This window comes from Mirounga angustirostris, unplaced genomic scaffold (assembly GCF_029215605.1).
Source record: "Mirounga angustirostris isolate CCGP_5_RB_7025 unplaced genomic scaffold, mMirAng1.0.hap1 SCAF_11, whole genome shotgun sequence".
NCBI classification, from domain to species: Eukaryota; Metazoa; Chordata; class Mammalia; order Carnivora; family Phocidae; genus Mirounga; species Mirounga angustirostris.
The window spans coordinates 110,644,204-110,669,310 of record NW_026991719.1 but is presented as its reverse complement, the minus strand read 5'-3'; the positions used below and the strand labels follow the sequence as shown (position 1 = coordinate 110,669,310).

General features: G+C 38.0%; 1 protein-coding gene across 2 annotated transcripts in view; it reads right to left on the bottom strand.

The window, feature by feature from the left end:
* LOC123849871 (P2R1A-PPP2R2A-interacting phosphatase regulator 1-like) overlaps positions 1-25,107 on the bottom strand; it is a 60,639-nt gene that overhangs the window by 20,173 nt on the left and 15,359 nt on the right. The window contains exons 4-10 of one of the 2 annotated variants that reach the window (XM_064574594.1): positions 19,470-19,532; positions 9,917-9,960; positions 9,759-9,813; positions 8,233-8,322; positions 7,745-7,833; positions 7,081-7,139; positions 2,137-2,233 (exon numbers count right to left, since the gene is read on the bottom strand). In XM_064574594.1, the coding sequence (XP_064430664.1) occupies positions 2,137-2,233; positions 7,081-7,139; positions 7,745-7,833; positions 8,233-8,322; positions 9,759-9,813; positions 9,917-9,960; positions 19,470-19,532 (497 nt within the window). Of the gene's footprint in view, positions 1-2,136; positions 2,234-7,080; positions 7,143-7,744; positions 7,834-8,232; positions 8,323-9,758; positions 9,814-9,916; positions 9,961-19,469; positions 19,533-25,107 lie in introns of both variants that reach the window. The other variant, XM_045882837.3, reaches the window with a different exon arrangement.

The window sequence follows — 25,107 nt, the reverse complement described above, 5'->3', positions numbered from 1 at the left end:
ATGAGGATACATTTCTATTTTTCAAAATGCTAATGCCATCCTCAATTACTTAAAGCACTCACTTTAGATTTTAAATTTTTAACAAATAATTTTTCTTACTCAGAAAACCCTTAAGACTTTTGAATAGAAAATTGAAGTTTAAACAAACATTTGTAGTCCTTAGGGAACAACTGGAAGTATATGATTCTTGCAGAAAAACTCTAACATATTAAGCCTTATTTAATCAAATCAGTAGTCATGATGATGAATAAAAAGTAATTCATAGAAATGTAAAAGACCACAATTTATCAACATTGTCTTTTTTCCATACTGAATTAGGATACAAAATTGATCAGGGATAATCAGGTTAAGTACAAATTGAGTGAAGCCCAATTACATATTATTTTCATGCTATTCAATTACCTTTCTTCATCTTGTTTCCCCTACCTATTCCTTCCCAACAAATTAAACATCCAAGGATTCATGTGCAAAATAGGCAATCCTTGTATCAGCATAGTATAACTAGCTTAGTTTTAAAAACTGCTCTAAGATAGGTGATTTTTCCTTACCAAGAGGAAACTAGCAATTATTGAAAATATCATTAAGAACTAGCATGGGGGGGCGCCTGGGTGGCTCAGTCGTTAAGTGTCTGCCTTCGGCTCAGGTCGTGGTCCCGGGGTCCTGGGATCGAGCCTCGCATCGGGCTCCCTGCTCCTTGGGGAGCCTGCTCCTCCCTCTACCTCTCTCTCTCTCTCTCTCATGAATAAAAAAAATCTTAAAAAAAAAAAAAAGAACTAGCATGGGCACTCAGCATATAACCTAAAAAATTATTTTACTTGTTGATCAATGGAACAATTATATTTCATCAGGACTTATAATTTTATCTACTTATTCATATAAATAAATAGAGCTCTCAATTATGTTTTTAAAAAACCAAGGTGCAGCATGTTTCTACACTTTAGCAGCTTGAAGACATGATTGTATCTTCAATATAGTTATTTGGGAAACATCTTTGAAAGTATCACTACATTGGTTTTAAGGGCATACAAAGCAATTAGATATGCAAATTCCGTAGATAAACAGAATTTTAGGAAATTGAGAAAATAAGGTAATAAGAAATAGTTGCTCTAACTTGTGTGTGTGCGGGGGCAGGGAGAGAGAAGCAAACATGTTTCTCCACTGGTGAGAAAGTCTTGGGATGGGTGAGTCACTTGGTTGAAAGTTCATCTACTACAATACATGGAGAATGAGAATCAGAGGATGATATGGGAGAATGTGACAGTGCTGATTCTAACTGATGAATTCAAGAAGATCCTGTACCACTATTGTTTCCATCAAGAATATCTAAAGATAGACTAGGAGAAGAAAATGCCATTCGTTGAGAACAGAATTCAAAAGATCTCTGTGCACTCTGCTTTGTCTACAAATGAACACAAAATATATGAAGCAAAGAACTGGCACTAGTTACAAGAGCAATTTCACAAGAGCAGTAAAACAGAGCCAACAGTAACATTAAATAAAAACCCATTCACTGCATTTCCCATCTTGATTATTAAAACATGCTTTCTTGGCACGCCTTTCAATAATACGCTCAGCCTAACAAAGCACACAAAAATCCAAGGAAGAAAAGATGGGCAGAAGATGACTTTTTTCCAAGCTTGCATTTTTATATATTTCTCTAATACCTCTTTTTTTTTTTAAGATTTTATGTATTTGAGAGACAGAGAGAGAGGAGCAGAAGGGGAGGCAGAGGGAGGGGGAATCTCAAGCAGACTCTGTGCTGAACTCAGAGCAACCATCAACCCCCTGCAACAAGGGGCTCGATCTCACAACCCTGAGACCATGACCCTGAGATCATGCCCTGAGCCGAAACCAAGAGCTGGCTGCTTAACTGATGAGCTGTCCAGGAGCCCCTTCTCTAATACCTCTTAATCAAATGCCAAGACCCCACTTCTAAAAATGTATCCAGCATATATTAATGTCACACATAAATGTTAGGGAGAAGAACTAAAGCTAATAGCATTCATTTGGGATATTAGTTTTATAACTTCTAAAAATATTTAATAATACTTCTGAATATATACAATAGTAAGAACAGATTTAAAAAGCAAGTGAAAAATGGCCAATGAATGTTTAAAACCTCATGTTAATACTCACCACACATTCATATCAGACTGTTGAGTAGTATCAGAAGAAAGCATGTTGGTTGTGCCTTGGAAAAGTTTCTTTGGCTGATCTTCAAATGTCATTTCACCTATGACAAAAAAGCAGATCAAAGTAGATATGTTTTATCTAACATGCTTTTGCTTTTAATTGTAAAAGTAAAACTTGTTCATTGCAAATAATTTATAAGATACATAAAAACAAAGGAAAAAGTTTTATGTCCCCATTACCCAGAGATAACCACTTTTCAGTAATTCCTAAATATGTGTGTGTACACATGATTGTTTTTAAACAAAATTTGATTTGTATCATATATAATACCAACATGTAACCTATTTTTTGTTTTTAATGATTATAATTTTCTCATATTATTAACTAAATTCTACAACGTGATTTTATAGAGCTATGTAGTATGGCCATACCATAATTTAATCTCATTCCTTATTTTAAATGTTTAGGCTGTTGCTATCTTTATTTTGCCAAACATATACAATGAACTAAATAGATCAATTCTTTTATAGCATACAATGAACAAAATAAATATATTTTTAAAGATTAAGGAGACACATCTAGTCTCAAAAAACTGCATTGCTGTAATCTTTACATCAAAGTAAATGCTAAAATCTGCACATTATTACACCATCATGTGATAACCATGTCTGGACGAGAGAAAACTGATGTTCAAGCCCATAACTCATAGGGTGGAATTTGAATGGTAAAACACTAAGGCCATCTACTCATTAAAAAAGATCCCTAGGAATAGGGGCCCCTGGCCGGCTCAGTCAGTCGAGCATGTGACTCTTGGTCGTGAGTTTAAGCCCAATGTTGGGTGTAGAGTTTACTTAAAAATAAAATAAAATAGGGGCACCTATTTGGGTGGCTCAGTCGATTAAGTGTCTGCCTTCAGCTCAGGTCATGATCTTGAGGGTCCTGAGATCAAGCCCCGCATCGGGCTCCTGCTTGAGCTCTCTCTCTCCCTCTCTCAAATAAATAAATAAAATAAAATAAATTTAAAAAATCTTACAAAAAAATGAAATGGGGCACCTGGGTAGCTCAGTTGGTTAAGCGTCTGCCTTCAACTCAGGTCATGATCCCAGGGTCCTGGGATAGAGCCCTGAGTCTGGCTCCGTGCCTGCTTCTCCTTCTCCCTCTGCTGCTCTCTCTCTCTCTCAAATAAATAAAACCTTTTTAAAAATTAAAATTTTTTCATTTAAAAAAATATTTTATATATATATATAAAATATTTTTAAAAATGAAAAATTTATATATATATATATATATATACACATACATCCTGGGGCACCTGGGTGGCTTAGTCAGTTAAGTGTTGGACTCTTAAAACCTCATGTTAATACTCACCACACATTCATATCAGACTGTTGAGTAGTATCAGAAGAAAGGTTGTGACTTTGGGGTTGTGACTTTGGGTCGTGACTTTAGGGTCCTGGGATCGAGCCCCACAAGGGGCTCTGTGCTAGGCACAGAGTCTGCTGAGATTGTCTCCCTCTCCCTCTGCTCCTCCCCTGCTCACACACTTTCTCTCTTTTTTTTTTTTTAAAGATTTTATTTATTTATTTGAGACAGAGAGAATGAGAGAGAGAGAGAGAGAGCACATGAGATGGGGGAGGGTCAGAGGAAGAAGCAGGCTCCCTCCCGAGCGGGGAGCCCGATGCGGGACTCGATCCAGGGACTCCAGGATCATGACCTGAGCTGAAGGCAGTTGCTTAACCAACTGAGCCACCCAGGCGCCCACACATACTTTCTCTCTTAAAGAAATAAATAAAATCTTTAAATTAAATAAATATCTCATTTCTAGCGATATATAATATAATATAATATAATATAATATAATATAATATAATATAATATAATATAATATAATATAATAAGTGACATATATATCGCTAGAAATAGAGATTCCACAAACCTTCCTTAGGAGTATAATCATGGCTCATAAAGCTCAAAAGAGGTCTGGGCATCCTGTCCCATGCCAGATTACAATTACATCATTATGGAAAAACTATTCACCTTTCTTTTTGGGTTTAAATTAAAAGCCAGACATACCAAGACAAATTCATCATATAAAAATTATCTTTGCTGAAACCATTATTACTTGTAAAACACTCTTTATAGCTATCTGATTTCTGCAGATTTCTCAGAATTCCCACTTGAAGTCTTAGTTGCTCTTGCTTATTTCTAGTGGAAGTAGGTGTAGCTTATCACCATACAATGCACCTTCATATGCTTGGAGATTTTAACTGCTATCTCATACTCTTTCCCATTTTATATAGTCCTCATTCTTTTTTCTCCCCTACCCAAGACCTCTTTGGATTTTTTTATACCTTCTTTCCCCACATTTCAATAGGCTCCAAATAAGACATCATTTGTTGTTTCCCAAATGGATATTCATATTCCCAAATAGATAAATAAAATTAAATTTCTGTTTAATCTGTTACTATATCTAAAATTCCAAAAGAATTTTGACCAAACTTGTATCGGCTGTGTTTGGAAGGGTCTGACTTAAAATACAGACTATGGGGGCGCCTGGGTGGCTCAGTTGGTTAAGCGACTGCCTTCAGCTCAGGTCATGATCCTGGAGTCCCGGGATCGAGTCCCACATCGGGCTCCCTGCTCAGCGGGGGGTCTGCTTTTCCTTCTGATCCCCTTCCCTCTCGTGCTGTCTCTCATTCTCTCTCTCTCTCAAATAAATAAATAAAATCTTAAAAAAAAATAAAATACAGACTATGTAGTACATATAGAATTTGCTTTGGAGTTCTTAGGGATACCTCAAAGAAAGGAGGCAGTCATCCTCCAGAGGAACTGAAAACCAAGTATGAGAGGCTTGTGTGAGACATGCCACATCCACCAAGATACTGGGCAGAAACCAAATGTATTGTGTGAAAATTATAATATAAAAACAATTTTTTAAATCATAAATTCTAAGAAAATTCCAGGAATTTTCAATGTCATAAAACATTTTATGTGTAAATGTCTTAGAGGGAGAATTATTTTTATTTATTTTTTAAAAGACTTATTTATTTATTTATTTTTTTAAAGCTTTCATCTATTTGTCAGAGAGAGCACAAGCAGGGGGAGTGGTAGGCAAAGGGAAAGGGAGAAGCAGGCTCCCCACCAAGTGAGGAGCTGGATGTGGGACTCAATCCCAGGACCCTGGGATCACAACCCGAGCCAAAGGCAGATGCCTAACCGACTGAGCCTCTCAGGTGTCCCAAGATTTATTTATTTTAGAGACAGAAGCATGTGAATGGGGGGAGGGGCAGAGTGAGAGGGAAAGAGAGAGAGAAGCAAACTCTGTGCTGAGCGTGGAGCCCAACAAGGTGTTCGATCTCACGACCCTGAGATTGTGACCTGAGCCAAAATCAAGAGTTGGACGCTCAACTGAGCCACCCAGGCTCCCCAAAAGGAGAATTATTTTAATTTAGTAAAACACTCTCTTCAATTTAAGCGTATTTTATTTTATTGATTTATTTTTTTTAAGATTTTATTTTTAAGTAATCTCTACACCCAACATGGGGCTTGAACTCACAACCCTGAGATCAGTCACATGCTCCACCAATTGAGCCAGCCAGGTGCCCCTAAGCATATTTTATCTTATTTTTTTAAGATTTTACTTATTTATTTGACAGAGACAGAGACAGCGAGAGCAGGAACACAAGCAGGGGGAGTGGGAGAGGGAGAAGCAGGCTTCCCGCTGAGCAGGGAGCCTGATGTGGGACTCGATCCCAGGACTCTGGGATCATGACCTGAGCCCAAGGCAGCCGCTTAACGACTGCGCCACCCAGGCACCCCAGCATATTTTATTTTAAATACTCAAATGACCCCAACTTTCTAACAGCTCTTAAACTTAATATATTTAAATGTTTTGTCAACATTAGCCCCTAACTTCACAGCACAGGCAAAAGACCCCTAAGCTAGGTCATTGATCCATCATCATAAAACAAAGTGCTTAGTTTGAAAGAGTGTTTTCCGGAATTGATCTAGTCTTAGTCTTAGGATATAATAAGTACCTGCTGAGTTAGATGTGTTGTTAGGACAACTGCCATTAAGTAATCCAAAATACAAGCAAGACTGAAGTACATTTAAATTTCAATTTCTTTCCCTATAGTTTCGCTCTCCTCCTTCCCCTTCTCCTTTTCTTCCCCCTTTTCCTCCTCTTTTTTTCTTCTCCTTCTTCTTTCCTATCTTAATGGATTTTTCACAAATACGCATTTTAAAAGTTTAACCTCCTTTCCTATTTATCCATTTTCCCTCCCTATTATAAACCCAGTAGTGGTATTAACAAAAAAGGAAGAACAACCTAGCTTATGAGGCAGGGTTGAGAAATGGGATCCAGGGCTGTGGGAGTTAAAAAAAAACAAAACAAACAACAACAACAACAAAAAACAACTTCTGTTTTTTTCTTCTGCCTTTTTATTACTGGGTGGGTCATTTTCCATATATTTAACCAAAATTAACATAGCATGAAACATAGCATATATTTTTAGTGTAGTAAGTGGATCTGATTTGTGTCAACTTATTCATGTGAAGTCAACAAGTAGGTACAGCGGCAGGCAGGGTAGGGGTCGAGATTCAGTGGAATACTAGGACTGATTCATTCTGTTTGCTCATTCATTCATCCCCCACCTTGTTTCAGAAAGTATTTAAGGCAGCTAGCTTGGTGAATTATATAATGAAAATCATAATAGTTGACTAAACTGGAATTAAATTTCTCAATTCACATTTATATGGCACTTTACAGCTTTTAAAATTATCTTTACATAGTTTTGTTTGAGTAAAACGAAAGGCCTCTAGTAACTTATCAAATATATTTTAAATAAAAAATCCTTTAAAATTAATTTCTTATAACACTTGATTTTATATGATATTTTATAAAAATAATTCGAAGTTATATTTATTTTTGCTGGTAGATAAAAGTACCTTTTCTTTTTAATGGTCCACAGATACTTGGTCTAATAATGTTGGTGGGGTTTTGACTTCTTCTAAAATAAAATTATGACAATCATTACAAGAAAAAATTTGAACAAATTCAGCTATGACTATTTCATTATAATAGATCTAAGGACATACACTAAAAAAGGACTGTGTAGTATCACATTGTTTTATTGCTCTCCTCTAAATCTGGGTTAAAAACAGGAATGCTTCAGTATAGCAAACTGTCTTGTAATTTGTAAGGATTCAGGATTCTCTGAAATTGTGGGGGGGAGAAAAGCTAGAAAGACCTACAGTTCTAGTTGTGACTTGCCTTGAATCAGGGTGAAAATCATGGGTAAATGACCAGGTACAGTTGTTTACAGTTTACGAATTAGCTCTGATCCTTATCATCAAGCTTGGAGAGGAAGCATATGTTCAACAGGGCTAAGGAATTACTGATTCTTCGTGTGTTCGCATGTTCTCACATGTTCTTAGTCACTCAATTCTTTTCAATATACAAAATAATAAATCAAAACAATGGCATTTTAATTTAGCTAAAAACACACGACTTCTTTGGTTGTCATAGAACCTGGAGCTATTATTTCTTGTAAGTTTCTAAAATTCTCATTTTATAAGCAATTTGGTATATTTTCATACAACATGAACTTACATTGTAAATTGTCGCGTAGGACTGGGAAAAGGGCTTGGAGGCATAGTGGTGCAACTCACACAAGTTTGTAACGATGGAGGAAAACATTGCTAAAACCAAATTAGAACAGAGGTTTTAAAACCACCACTCTTCTCAGAAAGCAGATCAGTGGTTTTCTAGGGTGGGCGGGGGGGGGGGGTAGGGGTAGAGGATAGCAAGTGCAAAAGATCACGAGGACATTGTTTAGAGTATGGGAACTGTTCTATATCTTGATTATGGTTATGGTTACAGGATTGTACACAATTACGAAAATTAATCAAATCATATACTTAAAAGTTGGTGACTTTTGTTTTGTTAATAACAGTTCAAGAGATGAAAAGGAAGGGGAAAATGTCATTTAGAATCAGATGTCCTGTGGCAAAACATATCCCCCCAACATGTGGGTGGTGAAACATTAATATTTTATAAAAATTTCAAGGGACACAGATTCTTAGGCTCTCCTCTCTTACCTTCCCAATCCCCCTGGTGGGAGGAGCTGCTGGGGACACTGGAATTAAATCGATGCGCTTTGAAGACGGTTTCTCTAAATCATTGTCACTCTGTGTAAGCAGAAAGCAGGGTAGCATTGTAGCACCAGTTGCTTCCCCAGCACATACTTAGGGAGATAGCTGCTACACAGGCAAGGGAATCCTTACTGAATCAGTGGTTGTACCATGGTGAGGAGCTCATATCATCCTAAAGCAAGCAGGGAACCCAAGATTCACTGCACTCTTTCCTTTTGGGAAAGAGAGCTCATGGCAAGTTGAGGGGCTTCCCTAGCATCCCCAAAAGGCCTAGAATGTGAGCACTTGATATCGAGCAATACTTACTAGTATATACACAAATCCTAAATTAAAATTTTTCTCTTGGCGTCTGACCTGTGCTTTGTTGTTGAAAACTACAATGCTATGTCCAGGAAACAATAAAAAAGGATTTGGTTAGAACTAAGATACAAATGGGACAGCAAAAATAACTACAGTTATTAAAAAATGTTTATAGATTTTATGTGGACAAAATCAGTACTGCATAATTCAGGACTTTAAAATGTGCTCTTTTCTTTTCTAAGACACAGTACAGTCATGTTACATGTTCCCTTCCTCTTCCTAACACATTCACAGATTCACTCACTCGTGCCAACCCCTGAAGTAATTAGAACTGGGTCAGTTAAGTGAATCCAACAGCATCTATAAATTGTATTAGCACTAAACATGAAAAGGGGCAGGCTTCAGAGGTTATCTACTCAATCTTCAGGACCTACTCCTAAATCAGGAACAGATGTCCATCTAAGGCACTCAGGGCCAAAGGAAAATAAGATGTCACTGTTTCTGTTGATGACCCATTTCCTAATCTAGTGACTCCCAAATCTGGACACTGACATCTAGCCAGAATCTCTTCTACCCAATTTTCAGCTCAATTCTCTATCATTATCTGAAATGTCCATGGAAAAGAACCCTAAACATTGCTCAACTTCCACAACTAAGTAATCATAATGTGTACAGAGACATTAAAAAATGTTAGCAGGGGATGTAACTAAATTCCAAATATGTTCAAATTAAAGGTTGCATGTTAAAATGTTAGTGGGAGTATATGTGTTACAGGCATAGAAATGTAGTATTTATCCAGGAAACCCATTGTCTGTGGGTTGAAACTCTAATACCTAGTTAATAAATTAGGTAGGAAGGAGTGAAATCATTTATTGTTTTGTCATCTAAGCAATTTGACCAGCAGAACTGAACTTTTCTTAGACTCACTAGGACAGAGAGGAAGCTGGTCTACAACAACAATGAACCCCACTTTCAAATGATATCAGTTATTTTTATGAGTAAGTCATCAACTGTTTCTTAGGAGCAATCAAAAATTATTTATGCAGCATATAGATTTCAATTTCAAGTGAGAGCTTAGATTTCTAGAAATTACAGCAAAACTAGGTAGTGCCAATACTGAAAATCAGTAAAAATTGCAAATTTTCTATAAAATTGAAGTGTTAATACCATACCAGGTTCAAACTTTCTTCCCAAGACCGACTTATCCGTATTGCGGTTTGTACCTCCCTGCAAAAGGAGAGATATCAGTACTGGAGTTTGCCTAACTAAAAGAAAAGGTGTAACTGAATATAGAGATGATCAGACTAGTAATTCAAATTACACTACTCACCATTCATGCATTGCTTCTCTAGTTACTAAATTCATGCCTTCTTCCTGAAAGGCAGAACGTGAGAATAAATGAATACCAGATCTTATGGTTTGACAAAATTATTTCATTTGGTTGTACCTTTATTATTATTCACTGGGCTACAGAAGAGCTAGAGTATAAAATCTCTAAACAAGTGTCTAGTTCTCTACTTTTAATTGTTGCACCTACTACACCAAAGATCTATTACTAATGCATTACAGTACATCAAATACGCAGAAACTTTTTAGATGAAAAACTTTGTAGTTTTCTTCATTCAAAAGAGCAAACATCAAACATTCATTATTATACTATTTTTCCTACCATTAATACTATGATATTAATAAATATTACTCACAGTGCAAAGCAAACTAAATGTTTATCAGTATCGGTTTGTTTAATTAAATGAGGGTGCAAACATGATTTATTTATTTTTTTAAAAGATTTTATTTATTTATTTGAGAGAGAGAGCGTATATGAGAAGGGGATAGGGGCAGAGGGAGAGGGACAAGCGGACTCCCCGCCGAGCAGGGAGCCTGATGCGGGACTGGATCCCAGGACCCTGAGGATCATGACCTGAGCTGAAGGCAGACGCTTAACCGACTGAGCCACCCAGGCACCCCTATGTGCAAACATGATTTAAATCTAGTAATTGACATTGAAAAACATGTATTACATATTAAGTAGGAAAAAAAACCCTCAGAGGCTATTTATGTAAAATTATAAACAAGAGATGTTCTAAAGGATGTTCACCAAAAAGTTCACAGTACTTATCAATGAGTAGTGAGATTTAGGGTAATTTGTTCTTTCTTTCTTTGTACTTTACCATATTGTTTGACCTTTATTTTTTTAATAAATGCAAGTATCATTTTCCACATAAATAGTTATTTAAAAAATAACCCACATATGGAAAGATATCCTGTGTTCATGAATTGAAATATGTAGTATTTTTAAGATGGCAATACTACCCAAAGTGATCAACAGATGCAATGCAATGCTTATCAAAATCCCAGTGGCATTTTTTGCAGAAATAGAACAACCCATCCTGAAATTCACATGGAAGAAAAAATAAAATTCACATGGGATCTCAAGGAGCCCTGAATAACCAAAACAATCTTGAAAAAGAAGCATAAATTTGGAGGACTCACACTTCCTGCTTTCAAAACTTACTATAAAGCAACAGTAATCAAAATAGTGCAGTACTGGCAGAAGGACAGACATATAGATCAATGGAATAGAACAGAGAGCCCAGAAATGAACACCTGCACATACGGTCAATTGATTTTCCATAAGGGTGCCAAACCATTCACTGGGGAAAGGATGGTCTTTTCAACAAGTGGTGCTGGAAAAACTGAACATCCCCATGCAAAAGAATGAAGTTGAATCCTTTCCTTACACCATGTATAAAAATTAACTTGAAATGGATGAAAGACCTAAATGTAAGACCTAAAACTATAAAACTCTTACAAGAAAACATAGGGCAAAGACCTCATGAATTGGATTTGGTAATGATTTCTTGGATATAATACAAAAGCACGGGTAACATAAGAAAAAAACAGATAAACTAGACTTCATAAAGTTTAAAATTTTTGTGTATCAAAAGACACTATCAAGAGAGTGAAAAGACAATTACAAAATTGGAGAAGATAGGGGCTCCTGAGTGGCTCAGTCAGTTAAAAGCGTCTGACTCTTGATTTTGGCTCACATCACAATCTCAGGGTTGTGGGATCAAGCTCCACGTCTGGCTCGGCACTCAGTGTGGAGTCGCTTGAAGATTCTCTCCCTGTGCCCCTCCTCACCATTCTGGTGCTCTCTCTCTCTAAAATAAATTAATTGGGCGCCTGGGTGGCTCATTGGTTGAGCATCTGCCTTTGGCTCAGGTCATGATCCTGGAGTCCTGGGATCAAGCCCCGTGTTGGGCTCCTTACTCTGCCACTCCCCCTGCTTATGCTCTCTTGCTCTCTCTCAAATAAATAAAATCTTCAAAAAAAAAAATTAATTCAAAAAATCTTTTGAAAAAAGAACTGGAGAAGATATTTGCAAATCTTATATTTTATATATCCAGAATATATAAAGAACTTCTATAATACAACAAAAAGATAAACAACCTAATTAAAATAAGGGCAAAGGACTTGAATGGACATTTTTCCAAGGAAGACATATAAACGGTTAATAAGCACGTGAAAAGATGTTTAACATTTGTCATTAGGGAAATGCAATTCAAAACCACAATGAGCTAACACTTCACACTTATTAGGATAGCTATTATTTTTTATTTATTTTATTTTATTTTATTTTATTTTAAAGACTTTATTTATTTGAGAGAGAGAGAGCACAAGCAGGGTGAAGGGCAGAGGGAGAGGGAGAAGGAGACTCTCTGCTGAGCAGGGAGCCCAGTGCAGGACTCCATCCCAAAACTCCGGGATCATGACCTGAGCCAAAGGCAGACGCTTAACCAACTAAGACACCCAGGTACCCCTAGGATAGCTATTATTTTAAAATGCAGAAAAAAACAAGTGTTGGCGAGAATGTGGAGAAATTGGAACTCTTACACATTGTTGGTGGGAATGTAAAATGGTGCAGACTCTGTGGAAGACAATTCGATGGTTTCTCAAAAAGTTCAACATTGAATTACCATATGATCCACCAATCCTGTTCCTATGTATATACCCAAAAGTATTAAAAAAGGGACTCAAACAGGTACTTGTACACCAATGTTCATTAGTAGCACTATTCACAATAGCCAAACGGTGGAAACAACCCAAGTGTTCATCACCAGATGAGTAGATTAAAAAATGTGATATAAACATACAATGGAGTTATCATTTAGCCATGAAAAGGAAGGAAGTTCTGACACATGCTACAACATGGATGAATACTGCAAACATTATGTTAAGTGAAATATCAAACACAAAAGAACAAATATTGTATGATGCCACTTTTATGAGGTACCTAGAATACAAATCTTCATAGAGACAAAAAGTAGAACAGAGGTTACAGGAGATTGAGGTTAAAAAGGAAGTTACTGCTGAATGGGTATGGAGTTTCTGTTTGGCATGATGAAAAATTTCTGGAAATGAAAAGTGATGATGGTTGCTCAACATTGTGAATGTGCTTAATAACACTGAATTGTACTCTTAAAAATGGTTGAAATGGCTTTAAGAAATTGCACAGTCTAAATTCATCCTGGTATTTTAAAAAACGTATTTCACACATAATAAAGTACCTAGGACAGTGCCAGGCAAATATGGTGCTAAATATTATGGGGAACCCATGAAATAAGCAGATGAGCTTTCCCTAAAATGGCCTAGAATCACATTTGAGAGACAAGTTTTATACACATTAAGTTGGTGCTCTCCAAAGTAAGCATGATCATAGCCCAGGAAGTATACAAGGTGATCCACTGGGAAGCAAAAAGAAAAACACAGAAATTCAATTTATATATTTTAAAATCTAAGATAGTAAGAAAGGAAGGTTTGCTAATAGTAGACATCTTGAACAGGTGCCCTCACTCAGCCCAGAGGGTCCAAAGATCTTGCAAAACACCAGCATGTTTTTGGCCTTTAGCTAATTATAACTAATTGCAAGTTAGGTGGCCATTTGGATATATTATCTAGTTTTAATTAAACCAAGTTCCACAAAATAGACAAGTATCTTAACAAGATTTCTATAAAGAAATGTTGGACAGATTTGTAATACAAGTCTCAGTGAATGACAGGGAAATGACAAAGGTGAAGCTCCTACCTAGCAAAGTACACATCATCTGCCACCTTCTTGTGAAAACACAATGCTGAGCTAATCTCTATCAAGGCACTGGCTAAAATAATCTTAAATCATGAAGACTACTGGAAATATGAACTCATATTCACTCTCAATAATGACCTATAGTTAATAAAATACAATTTAAAATGTTCTAAAAACATCATTTCATCTTTAGCTCATCATTTTTATATTTGTATTTTGCATATATTCAGTGATTCATCTTATATACTAGCTTGGTAGTATATGTCCATCCTGTATTGGAAGGATACATTATTTACATATATTGGAAGGATGTGCTAAAACATTTTGTATTGATGCAGTGTATGATCAAGAGTTTAAATATTATTGTCAATATAAACAATACACGTTATGGGTAGTCTGGAATAGAAAAGTGGGTTGAGTTGTGTGAATTAAAATGTGATCTAGGGGTGCCTGGGTAGCTCAGTCGGTTAAGCATCTGCCTTCGGCTCAGGTCATGATCCCAGGGTCATGATCCCAGGGTCCTGGGATCGAGTCCCGTAACGGGCTCCTTGCTCAGCGGGGAGCCTACTTCTCCCTCTGCCTGCCATGCTCCCCCTGCTTGTGCTCTCTTTCTCTGACAAATAAATAAAATCTTAAAAAAATAAATAAAATGTGACCTAGGCCTTGAAAGTAGTTTAAAATCTGGACAAACACAGGGTGAAGGGGAAGGTATTCCAAGCAGAAGGAACCATGTGAACAAAAGCTTAGAGGGAAAGACACAGCAGGTTTCAGGGTAGTGAGACTAGCTTGACTGAAACAGAGTTTGTACAATGAAGTAATGAGAGATAAAACTAGAGAGGTAAAATAGGGCCAGATTTCCAGGATCTTAAATAACTGAAGGGTTTAAGCTTAAAGAGTTTGGGCAGAATAGCATAGTTGTTAGGACCACAGGCTTTGGAGCCAAATAGAACTGGGTTGAATCTCAGCTCTGTAACTTATTACCTGTGCAACCCTAGGCAAGTGACTGAACTTGAGCCTCAGTCTCCTCATCCACATGAAGATGATGATAAGAATTGAGGATAATGAGGCGGGTGTACGGCTCTTTTCCACAGTGCCTGGAAACCTATGTAAGTAAGCACTCACTACAACCTAGCTATTCTTATTCTTACTCCTCTTCAAAAGGTAATGGGAAGCCATTATACCTTTTTGCACAGGGGAGGAAAAGGTGAAAATGATGTCTTCGAGAAGTTATCTTGGTGTTGGTTGTGGAAGTTGGATTGTACTGGCAGAGATAGGAAATCTCTTAGAATGTTATTACGGTAATCTGGACCCAAGGGACAGAAGGAAGTGGGAACAGAGAGGATGTTGTCAAGGAAGAATTAATAGGATTAGATGCCTACTTAGATACAGGAGAAAATAAGGAAGAACTGAAGGTGAACCTAGAGCTTTGAGTTATTTTGATGTCATTATGGAAAATGAGGGAAATTGGGAAAGGAAGTTTAAGAAGTTAGTCTTTTAAAACAATGGAATAACAGTAAATCTTTTCAATACAATGTAAGGTTAGTATAGTCCTTCCATTTAATATTTTATGTAGGTGTTTTCCTGCAGTGAGAAGTTCAAAGTATTTTGTAATTTACTCAACCAACAAGAGCAATTTTTCCCAAAGCAGGACAGGATTTTGCCTGTTGTTCCTCCCACTGAAAGTCAGAGCATCAGCCAACATCAGCCATTTTGAGGGTTGTTAGTAAAAGCAGGTTGACTCTTTAATTGTTTATATCTTGCCTATTTCCAAAATGGCTATGAGGTGCTTATAATGAAATACAATTGTTAAAATAAGGTCAAGAGCCATGCAACTGTCAAGGGCAAAGAGTACTATATGCTAGAAACCCAGGTTAAGGGGAGTTGCTGCACTTGAGTGCTAAACTTAGCTTTCAGGTTTTTAGGATCCAAGGTAAAAATGGAAATAGTAAGTTAGTCACTTGTGCTCTCTGAAGTTGAGTATGCCTGAAAGATTTTAGTTGCCCAGTGCTGGCACAGTGCTTAACAAATGCTTGCTGAAAGAATGAAATGATTGGTACACTAAGATCAAATTAAACATCTCTTCATAAAAAAGACTGGGTACTTCATAGGTTTCAAGGAAGACCAGAAAACTGAAAAACATATCACCGAGATCTAATGCCACCGCTTTCCTAGACTGTGGAAACCAACCTGTGGTATCTAGATGGCCCCTATCAGAATCACGCCCTGCACTTCAGCTGGCACCATCTGTTTCAAAAGCTTCATTTCATAAAGTTCCCTTACATTTGTGTCTAAACCCAGTTTAATTTATCCAAACCAGGTTAAGATAAAACAAAGACTGTAATATGTGTTGCTAAAGTTTACATTTGTGAAGATATAAAAGGACGAGATGTTAGAAATGCAGAGGTGACAGGCAAGTAGATAATCTGACTGATTTTACTTAAGGCACTGCTGGAAAAAGTCACATTCTTACTGGGTCTCAGTGATTTTATATCCTATTGAACAAGGCAGGAAATAAAGGTAAGGTTATAGAACCATATACTGTGAACAAACTGTTATGGGTGGAACTGTGTCCCCCTAAAATCTAGTATGTTGAAGTCCTAACCCCCAGCGCCTCAGAATATGACTTTACTTGGAGATAGGGTATTTGCAGAGGTAATCAAATTAGGATAAGGTGATGAGGGTGGGCCCTAATCCAATATGTCCTTATAAAAAAGGAGAAATTTGGAGACAGACATATGTGTAGGGAAAACACCAGCGGAACACGAAGATGGCTATTTACAAGCCAAGGACAGAGGCCTGGAACAGACAGACGCTTCTCTCACAGCCCTCAGAAGAAACCAATCCTGCCAACACCTTGATTTCGGACTTCCAGCCTCCAGAGCTGAAAGAAACTAAATCTCTGTTGTTTGAGTCCCCCTGTTTGTGGTACTTTGTTGTGGCAGCCCTAGCAAACTAATACACAAACTATTTCAGCAGAGTGGTTAATTATGTTTAGGGTTTTGGGATAGGGAACTAAAAGCTGAGCGCTTCCAAACCTCTTGAAACATAAACTTGATTGTTACTAGGAAAGGAAAATTACATAAAAAGAGTAGTTCCTGAACACTTAGGATGTGTTTAGAAAATTAACTTCCATGGTCATCACCTCACAATATATACATAAATCATCCTGTGGTGCACCTTACACTTAGACAATGTTATATGTCAATTACATATCAGTAAAGCTGGGGGGGGAAAACAGAACATTAACTTCCAGCTTCATTTTCTCAAGCTCCCTAATGCCTAGAAAACAGCTAGTAGCCCCAGTTGAGAAAAAATTATGCACTAACTGCCTGCTAGGAAAGGGCTAACTTAAATCATACATTGACTTAAATGTTGACCCAGAACCTAATATTGACTTGGGCTGTGTGCTTATTTAAAAGTAAAAGAAAATGTAATCAAATCAGTTTATAGGAAACGCAGGGAACAAAAGAACATATTAAACACCACATGGAAACAGAATCAGAATGTGGGGCAGTCTACAGGACAAATGGCCTGGTTTCTTCAATAAATAAGTGGCATGGAACAAAAACCAGGAGGGGAAGGGAATGTTTTAAATAAAAGAGACCTGAGGGGCGCCTGGGTGGCTCAGTCGGTTAAGGGACTGCCTTTAGCTCAGGTCATGATCTCAGGGTCCTGGGATCCAGCCCCACATCGGGCTCCCCACTCAGTGGGGAGTTGGCTTCTCCCTCTGACCCTCCCCTGCCTCGTGCTCTCTCTCTCTCTAATAAATAAATAAAATCTTTAAAAAAGAGAGAGATCTGAAAGATCATGGTTGGAACATGTTTGAATCAGTAAAACAGACATTTTTGAGAACAGTGAGTATTTTAACATGGACTGGTTATTAGATGACATTAAAGAATAACTTAATTTTGCTAGATGTAATGATGGCATTGTGATTATGTAAGAAAAAAGTCCTTCTCAGAGACTCATACTGAGTGTTTGTGGGTAAAAAGAGATCAGGGATTTACTTTCAGGCATCCTCCCCAAAAGGTTAGTAAGTTCAACAGCTAAAAAGAAATCACGGTCAGGTTAGTAAGTTCAACAGCTAAAAAGAAATCACGGTCAAAGAATGCATATAAAGAGGGGTGCCTGGGTGGCTCAGTCTGTTAAGCATCTGACTCTTGATTTCAGCTCAGGTCATGATCTCAGGGTCATGAAATTGAGCCCTATGTTGGGCTCTGCCCTGGTCATGGAGCCTGCCTTGGACTCTTTCTCTCCCTCTTCCTCTGCCCCTCACCCCCTCCCCGGTTCACACGCTCTCTCTTTCTTTCTCTCTCTCTCTCAAAAAAAAAGAATGCATATAAAGAAATATGCAATTTAAGATATCTATCAGACCATTAAGCTGCTGAAAATAAGTCTTGATTTTCCATTCAATCAGTACCCAGATTGAAAGCTAATATTTCTATTTTCCCATTTAATTCACTTTCTACTTGTGTTTCATTTTAAATGTTTATAACATATATTCTGTCACTATGGAAGTAGACTGCTGTACAATTTACTGACCAGTTAAATTTTTCTTGATTTCAAGCTTCATAGTCAAATAGCAACATGTAATCAATTTTCAAAAATTTACCTTGATTTCAAGCTTCATAATCAAATAGCAACATATAATCAATTTTAAAGTATTGATCTCATTTAGGGGAAGCAACAAAACAAATTGCACAGATAAACCAGAGGTCATCTTACCTACTAATTTTAGGTTCTTTCCTTAAGAACTTCTAAAAGAGCTCCATACTTGCAAAGACAGTTAAAGAATGTTTTATCCACTAAAAAGTAAAAGAATCTTTTTACCATACTTGTTTGCTACTGGATGACAGGCTGGACTTCAGGGAAGCCATGGTGTGAGAGGGAGAGAGGGAAAGGAAGCAGGAGTTGGAGTCCTAAACACCAGACTCCTGAGATACTATGGCTTCTGCGCCACTGACACAGGGAAAAGGTAGCTGGAAAGGAATCCAGTAATTTGGGGCTAGTTCTGGCTCTGACATTCACTAACTCTGAACACTGGGTAAATTACTAAATTTCTCCTGTCATGAGTTTCTGATCTTATGTTGTGAGATAAAATGAGAGCACAGATGTAAAGTACCTATTTTAGCGCTAAGTAAATAATAAGTGCTTCATAACAGTTAAGCCGCCCTTGAACAAAAATCTGCTTGTAGTTGGGTCAGAAAAATCCTACCACCTGTGGCGGAGTGGTGATTTGATCTTTTGAGTTCTGTGGCTAATCTTTGGATAATTAAAAGGTTTAACTGTGTATTAGGCGTTTGCTATTAAACACACACACACACACATGCACACGCATGCATGCACACATACACGCCTGCACAGAACATAAGCCAGTGAGGTACAATGTGTCCCTGAACTCAGATCACTAAGAAATGAACACAAAATGATAGCATAAAGGCCATTTCATCTGTCAAAAAAATTTCTTCACCTGACGGTTTAAAAACACCATGATAACTATGGTCATTATGAACTTAAAAATTAATTTTCTTTTTTCTTTGCGATCTCTGAAAGAGGTCAGATTCAAGGCAGAAGAGTATATTATCTTTCTGGAAACTATCAGTTTATTAAAATAGGTAATAACTCAAAGAAATATAGGACTCCTTAGTTGTTTTTTTTTAGAGGAACCATTACTAGAATTAAAAACAGAATCACATGTGACCTAATTTGGAATTACTGAACCACAGGTATTTTTTTAAAGAAAAATAAAGTTTTCTTTTTATTGAACAGCTATCAGTTTTGAAAGTCTTCTTACCTGTTTGATTTGATGAAGGCGACCATAGGAAGCACGGATGGGGATAGGAGAGGGTGGCAAAAACTGAAATTTAAAATATAAAAGTCAATACCTAAGCTAACATAACATTGAATATTAATCATACTTCAATAAAAAAATAAACAGAAGTCAAGCTGGCTTTAATGTTTCTGATTAATTATTTCTAAACATTAATTAAGTCAATGTTGAATTACCTAAAATGTCTGAGTGCCTAATGCATGTTAGCAACAGTATTAGTTAAGCTTAAAATTAAAGAAATAATAAAAGATCCAACTGACTCTTGACTGAAAATTATACTAATCAAAAGTACATATATATAACAGAACAGAACAAAATAACTGAGTTAACATAAAAGATACCGGGCAGAACATCAACAGAACATTTTGTTTATCTCTACTTTCCCTTTCCCAAGTCACTGGATCTTGAAATCACCTCACTTTTTCTTGCCAGTTTTATCTTGCAAAAAACAAATAACCCCATCACGTATCTTAGAACCCAGCTGAAGAAACCACACTTTCATAACATGAAATGACTTAAGGCAGTCACTTCCAAGTAGCTCAGCACATTTTCTCTTGCTTGTTCAGATACTTGTCATTTAGACTACTTTCTCCTGTTCTGTCTTATCTCAAAGCTTATGAGGACTCACACAAGAGGGGAATGAAAGAATGGAGGGATTTAAAGCTAAGTGTGAAAATGAGGCTTGAAAAGTACCTTTAGAATTCATTTATCCATTCTACCTGTATCCTGGTTAGTTCTTGAAATGCCAGATAATGAATCTACCATATCTTACTTTTACATTATATCTTAAGAGCACACTGAGTTGTGCATTCAGAAATATTTAATGAGGTAAACCACTGTACTAGACCCTGAGGATCCAAAGAGAAATAAAGCATTTTCCTGTCCTTGAGAAATTCAAAGTGTAGGTAGGAAAAATTAGGCCATAGGTCAGTGTGCCAGAACAAGTTATGATTCGTGGGAAGTCAAAGCACAGAGACTATATTTCTGCCTGGGGTTCCTGGGGAAGGCTTCATAGAGGAGGGTAGGAATTCAATAGACAGGAAAGAGGAAGCAGGGTATTTCAGGAAGTGAGAAGAGATGCTCAGGCAGAGGCATGTTTGGGGAACAGAGAGATTCAGGGTGGCTGAAATTTGGTACATGATAGGGCATGAAAGGAAGCAAATCTGGGGAAATTTGGCTGAAACCAGATTATGGATTTTGGACTTTAGTCTTTTGAGCCCAATAGGAAACCTAAAGCATAGATCCTTCTGAGTTCTTAAAACTCAAAGTATTTTAGGGGCACCTGGGTGGCTCAGTCATTAAGCATCTGCCTTCGGCTCGGGTCATGATCCCAGGGTCCTGGGACCGAGCCCCACATTGGGCTCCCTGCTTCGGCAGGAAGTCTGCTTCTCCCTCTCCCACTCCCCCTGCTTGTGTTCCCTCTCTCGCTGTCTCTCTCTGTCAAATAAATAAAATCTTCTAAAAAAAACTCAAAGCATTTTAAACAAGATCATATCTGTTTTAGAAAGGCAACCCTAGCAGCATATACAGAACAAAATGAGGATGGAGGGAAGAGGGACTAGAAGCAGGATCAAAGGCCAGGTAAAAGATAATGAGAGTCTGAATGAAAAAGGGTGGGATGAAGAGAAGGAGGCAGACTGGAGAAATGATGAGAAAGTGAAAAGAGGGGTGCCTGGCTGGCTCAGTTAGTAGAGCACATGATTCTTAATCTCAGGGTTGTGAGTTTGAGCCCCATGTTGGGAGTAGAGATTACTTAAAAATAAAATCCTTAGGGGTGCCTGGGTGGCTCAGTCAGTTGAGCGTTCAACTCTTGATTTCGGCTCAGGTCATGATCTCAGGTCGTGGGATTGAGCCCTGAGTGGGGCTCTGAGCTGAGCATGGAGCCTGCTTAAGATTCTCTCTCACCCTCTCCCTCTGGCCCTCCCGCCCTGCACTCAACACGTGCTCTCTCTCTAAAACAATGAAAAATTAAAAAATAAATAAAATCTTAAAAAAAAAGAAAGAGTGAAAAGAGCTCAAGATTGGTCTGAAGTTCCTGGCTGAAACCCATGGGTGGGTGGTAGCCAGGAAAGGCAGTAAGAGGAATGAGTTGGTGTGTGGGGAGAAGGTGAGTGTTCAAAAAGGTGTGTTGGATATATAAGTATTTTTATGAAGTAGCTAGTCTGAATTTTTATTAGATTTTAAAATGTATCATGTGACTCTTTAAGGGGCATTTTCTCTCACCAGTTATATTTTGTTTAAGAAAGTGTTAAAACCACATGAGAGACTATGGACTCTGAGAAACAAACTGAGGGTTCTAGAGGGGAGGGGGTGGGGGGATGGGTTAGCCCGGTGATGGGTATTAAAGAGGGTACGTATTGAATGGAACACTGGGTGTTATACGCAAACAATGAATCATGGAACACTACATCAAAAACTAATGATGTGGGCGCCTGAGTGGCTCAGTTGGTTGGGCTACTGCTTTCGGCTCAGGTCATGATCCTGGAGTCCCTGGATCCAGTCCCGCATCGGGCTCCCTGCTCAGCGGAGAGTCTGCTTCTCCCTCTTACCCTCCCCCCTCTCATGTGCTCTCTCTCTCATTCTCTCTGTCTCAAATAAATAAATAAAATCTTTAAAAAAAAAAACTGATGATGTAATGTATGGTGATTAACATAATAAAATAAAATTTAAAATAGAAAGAAAGAAAGAAAGAAAGAAAGAAAGAAAGAAAGAAAGAAAGAAAGAAAGGTGTTAAAACCAGTTTGTTTTTTCTAATCATTTGCTAGAGGGTGGAGGCAACAGCCAAGGTATAGAAGTAACAACAGAAAATTCATATGAGGGGGGCGCCTGGGTGGCTCAGTTGTCAAGTGTCTGCCTTCGGCTCAGGTCACGGTCCCAGGGTCCTGGGATCGAGCCCCGCATCCAGCTCCCTGCTCGGCGGGAAGCCTGCTTCTCCCTGCTTTTCCCTCTCCCGCTCCCCCTGCTTGTGTTCCCTCTCTCTCTGTGTCTCTCTTTGTCAAATAAATAAATAAAGTCCTTAAAAAAAAAGAAAGAAAATTCATATGAGGATCACTGAAAATTCTCTACATCTAAATTACACTGGACAAGGAGCCATAATTACTTCATCATAACAAGTCACTCAGAAAAATAGGGCTCTTTAAGTATTTCAATATTTACTGGGCCCTTATTATGTTTAAGGAACTGTTTTTCTTACAGAGGGGAAGGAGAGATTAAAGGAAAAATAAGCCATAGTTATTACCCACAGACACCTTACAGTCCAGACACGAGAGCTAATTATTATATAAGAGACAAGGAAATGAGTGTCAAATGGAGGCAAAGTAGGGTGGGGATAAAAAGCAAAGATTAAGTGAATGGGCACAGGGAGTGGGAGATGGGAGACAGGTAAGGCACAAGGTAGCGGTGTGAGTTGGGCCTCGTAGGGCGAAGAGTTTGACAGCATAAGCAAGAGAAAAGGAAAAGTGCTAGGCATGTTTTAGGAAACATGTTTTAGGAAAGGTTGTTAGTCCTGTGTGAGTGCAATGCGAGATGTCTCTGGAGGGATAGAAGATTCTGAGGCCGGGGCGCCTGGGTGGCTCAGTCGGTTGAGCATCTGCCTTCGGCTCAGGTCATGATCCCAGGGTTCTGGGATCGAGCCCCGCACTGGGCTCCCTGCTCAGTGGGAAGCCTGTTTCTCCCTCTCCCACTCCCCCTTCTTGTGTTCCCTCTCTCGCGGTGTCTCTCTGTCAAATAAATAAATAAAATCTTTAAAAAAAAAAAAAAGAAGATTCTGAGGCCAAGAGGGTGAAGATGCTGGAAAGCCTTGAATGCCACACTAAAAAAAAAAAAATTGAACTGTGGCAAAATTATCTACTTTGGTATACACAGATGAGCAGATTATACCTAACAGCACTGTCTATTTAACTTTGGATGAGACACACTCACATATTCATCGGCCCTGCGCCTGGTTCAGGCTCTATCCAGGATGGGTATGAAGAAGGAGTATTAGACAGCTAATGACTGTTGACTGGCCAGAAATTCAGACTAGCCTGTACTAATCATGTTCCAGGGTTGATAGTTCAAGAAAATTCCTAATTTGGGGTGCCTGGGTGGTTCAGTTGGTTAAGCATCCAACTCTTGACTTTGGCTCAGGTCACGATCTCAGGGTTGTGAGATTGGGCCTCATGTCAGACTCTGTGCTGAGTGGGGAGCTGGCTTAGGATCTCTCTCCCTCTGCGCTCACACTCTCTCTCTCTCAAAAAAAAAAAAAATATATATATATAGTTTAAAAGAAAGAAAATTCCTAATTCAAATCAATAAGGCTACTAGCTGACCTTTTTCACAAAAGTCAGCACTTCTCTCCATAAAACTTGCATAAAAGGGATATATTGGACATATGATTTGTTGCTATATGGAATAGTGCTATGAAAGATGTAACAAGAGTTTCTCTTTCAAGTGTCTATTTGTATGAAATATGGTAATGGTGATAATGCATGTAATATGCTTCACATAGTGCCTGGCACATAGTATGTGCTCAGTAAATGGTAACTATTACTATCACTACCACCATTATCACCACCATCATCAAATATTTCTAGAATCATGTTTAATGACAAAAAAACAACTAGAATTATATATGGTAGCTTTATAAGACTTAGATATCTATTCCTTGCTACCCAGCATTCTTTATTATTTTTCCCATCTGATCTTTTGATTTACTTTTAATAGACTTTATTATTATTATTTTTAAAGATTTTATTTATTTATTTGACAGAGAGAGCGAGAGGGGGAACACAAGCAGGGGGAGTGGGAGAGAGAGAAGCAGGCTTCCCGCGGAGCAGGGAGCCCAATGCGGGGCTCGATCCCAGGACCCTGGGATCATGACCTGAGCCGAAGGCAGATGTTTAACGACTGAGCCACCCAGGTGCCCCTAGACTTTATTTTTTAGATCAGTTTTCCGTTCACAGCAAAACTGAGTGGACGGTACAAAGATTTCCTCTGCTCTCACATAAGCAGAGCCTCTCCCACTATCAAAAGCTGAACGAAAGTGGTAAATAGTTATAATAGATGAATCTACATTGACATGTCATTACTACCCGAAGTTCATAGTTTACATTGGAGCTCACTCTTCGTGTTATACATTCTACAGGTTTGGACATATGTATAATGACCCATATCCATCATTATAGTACCATACTGAATAGTTCCACTGCCCTAAAAACCCTCTGTGCTCCACCTATTCATCCTGATCTTTTTTTTTTCAATAGACACTGACTTACTTTCTTCTCATAATAAAGCAATACATGCACAGTATAAAACATAATTAATGGGAAAAAAACCCAGCAGCACCCACCATCCAGAGATGACCATAGTAAAGATCTCAGTGTTTCTTTTTCCAGAACTGGATCCTACTGCACAATACTATTTTGCAGTTTAGGTTTTTCTTTATAATTTTTTTGAGATTTTATTTCTTTGAGAGAGAGTGCATGAGTGGGGGGAAGAGCAGAGGGGGAGGGCGAGGGAGAGAGAATCTCTCAAGCAGACTCCATGCTAAGCGTAGAGCCTGACACAGGGCTTGCTCTGATGACCTTGAGATCATGACCTGAGCCGAAACCAAGAGTTGGAT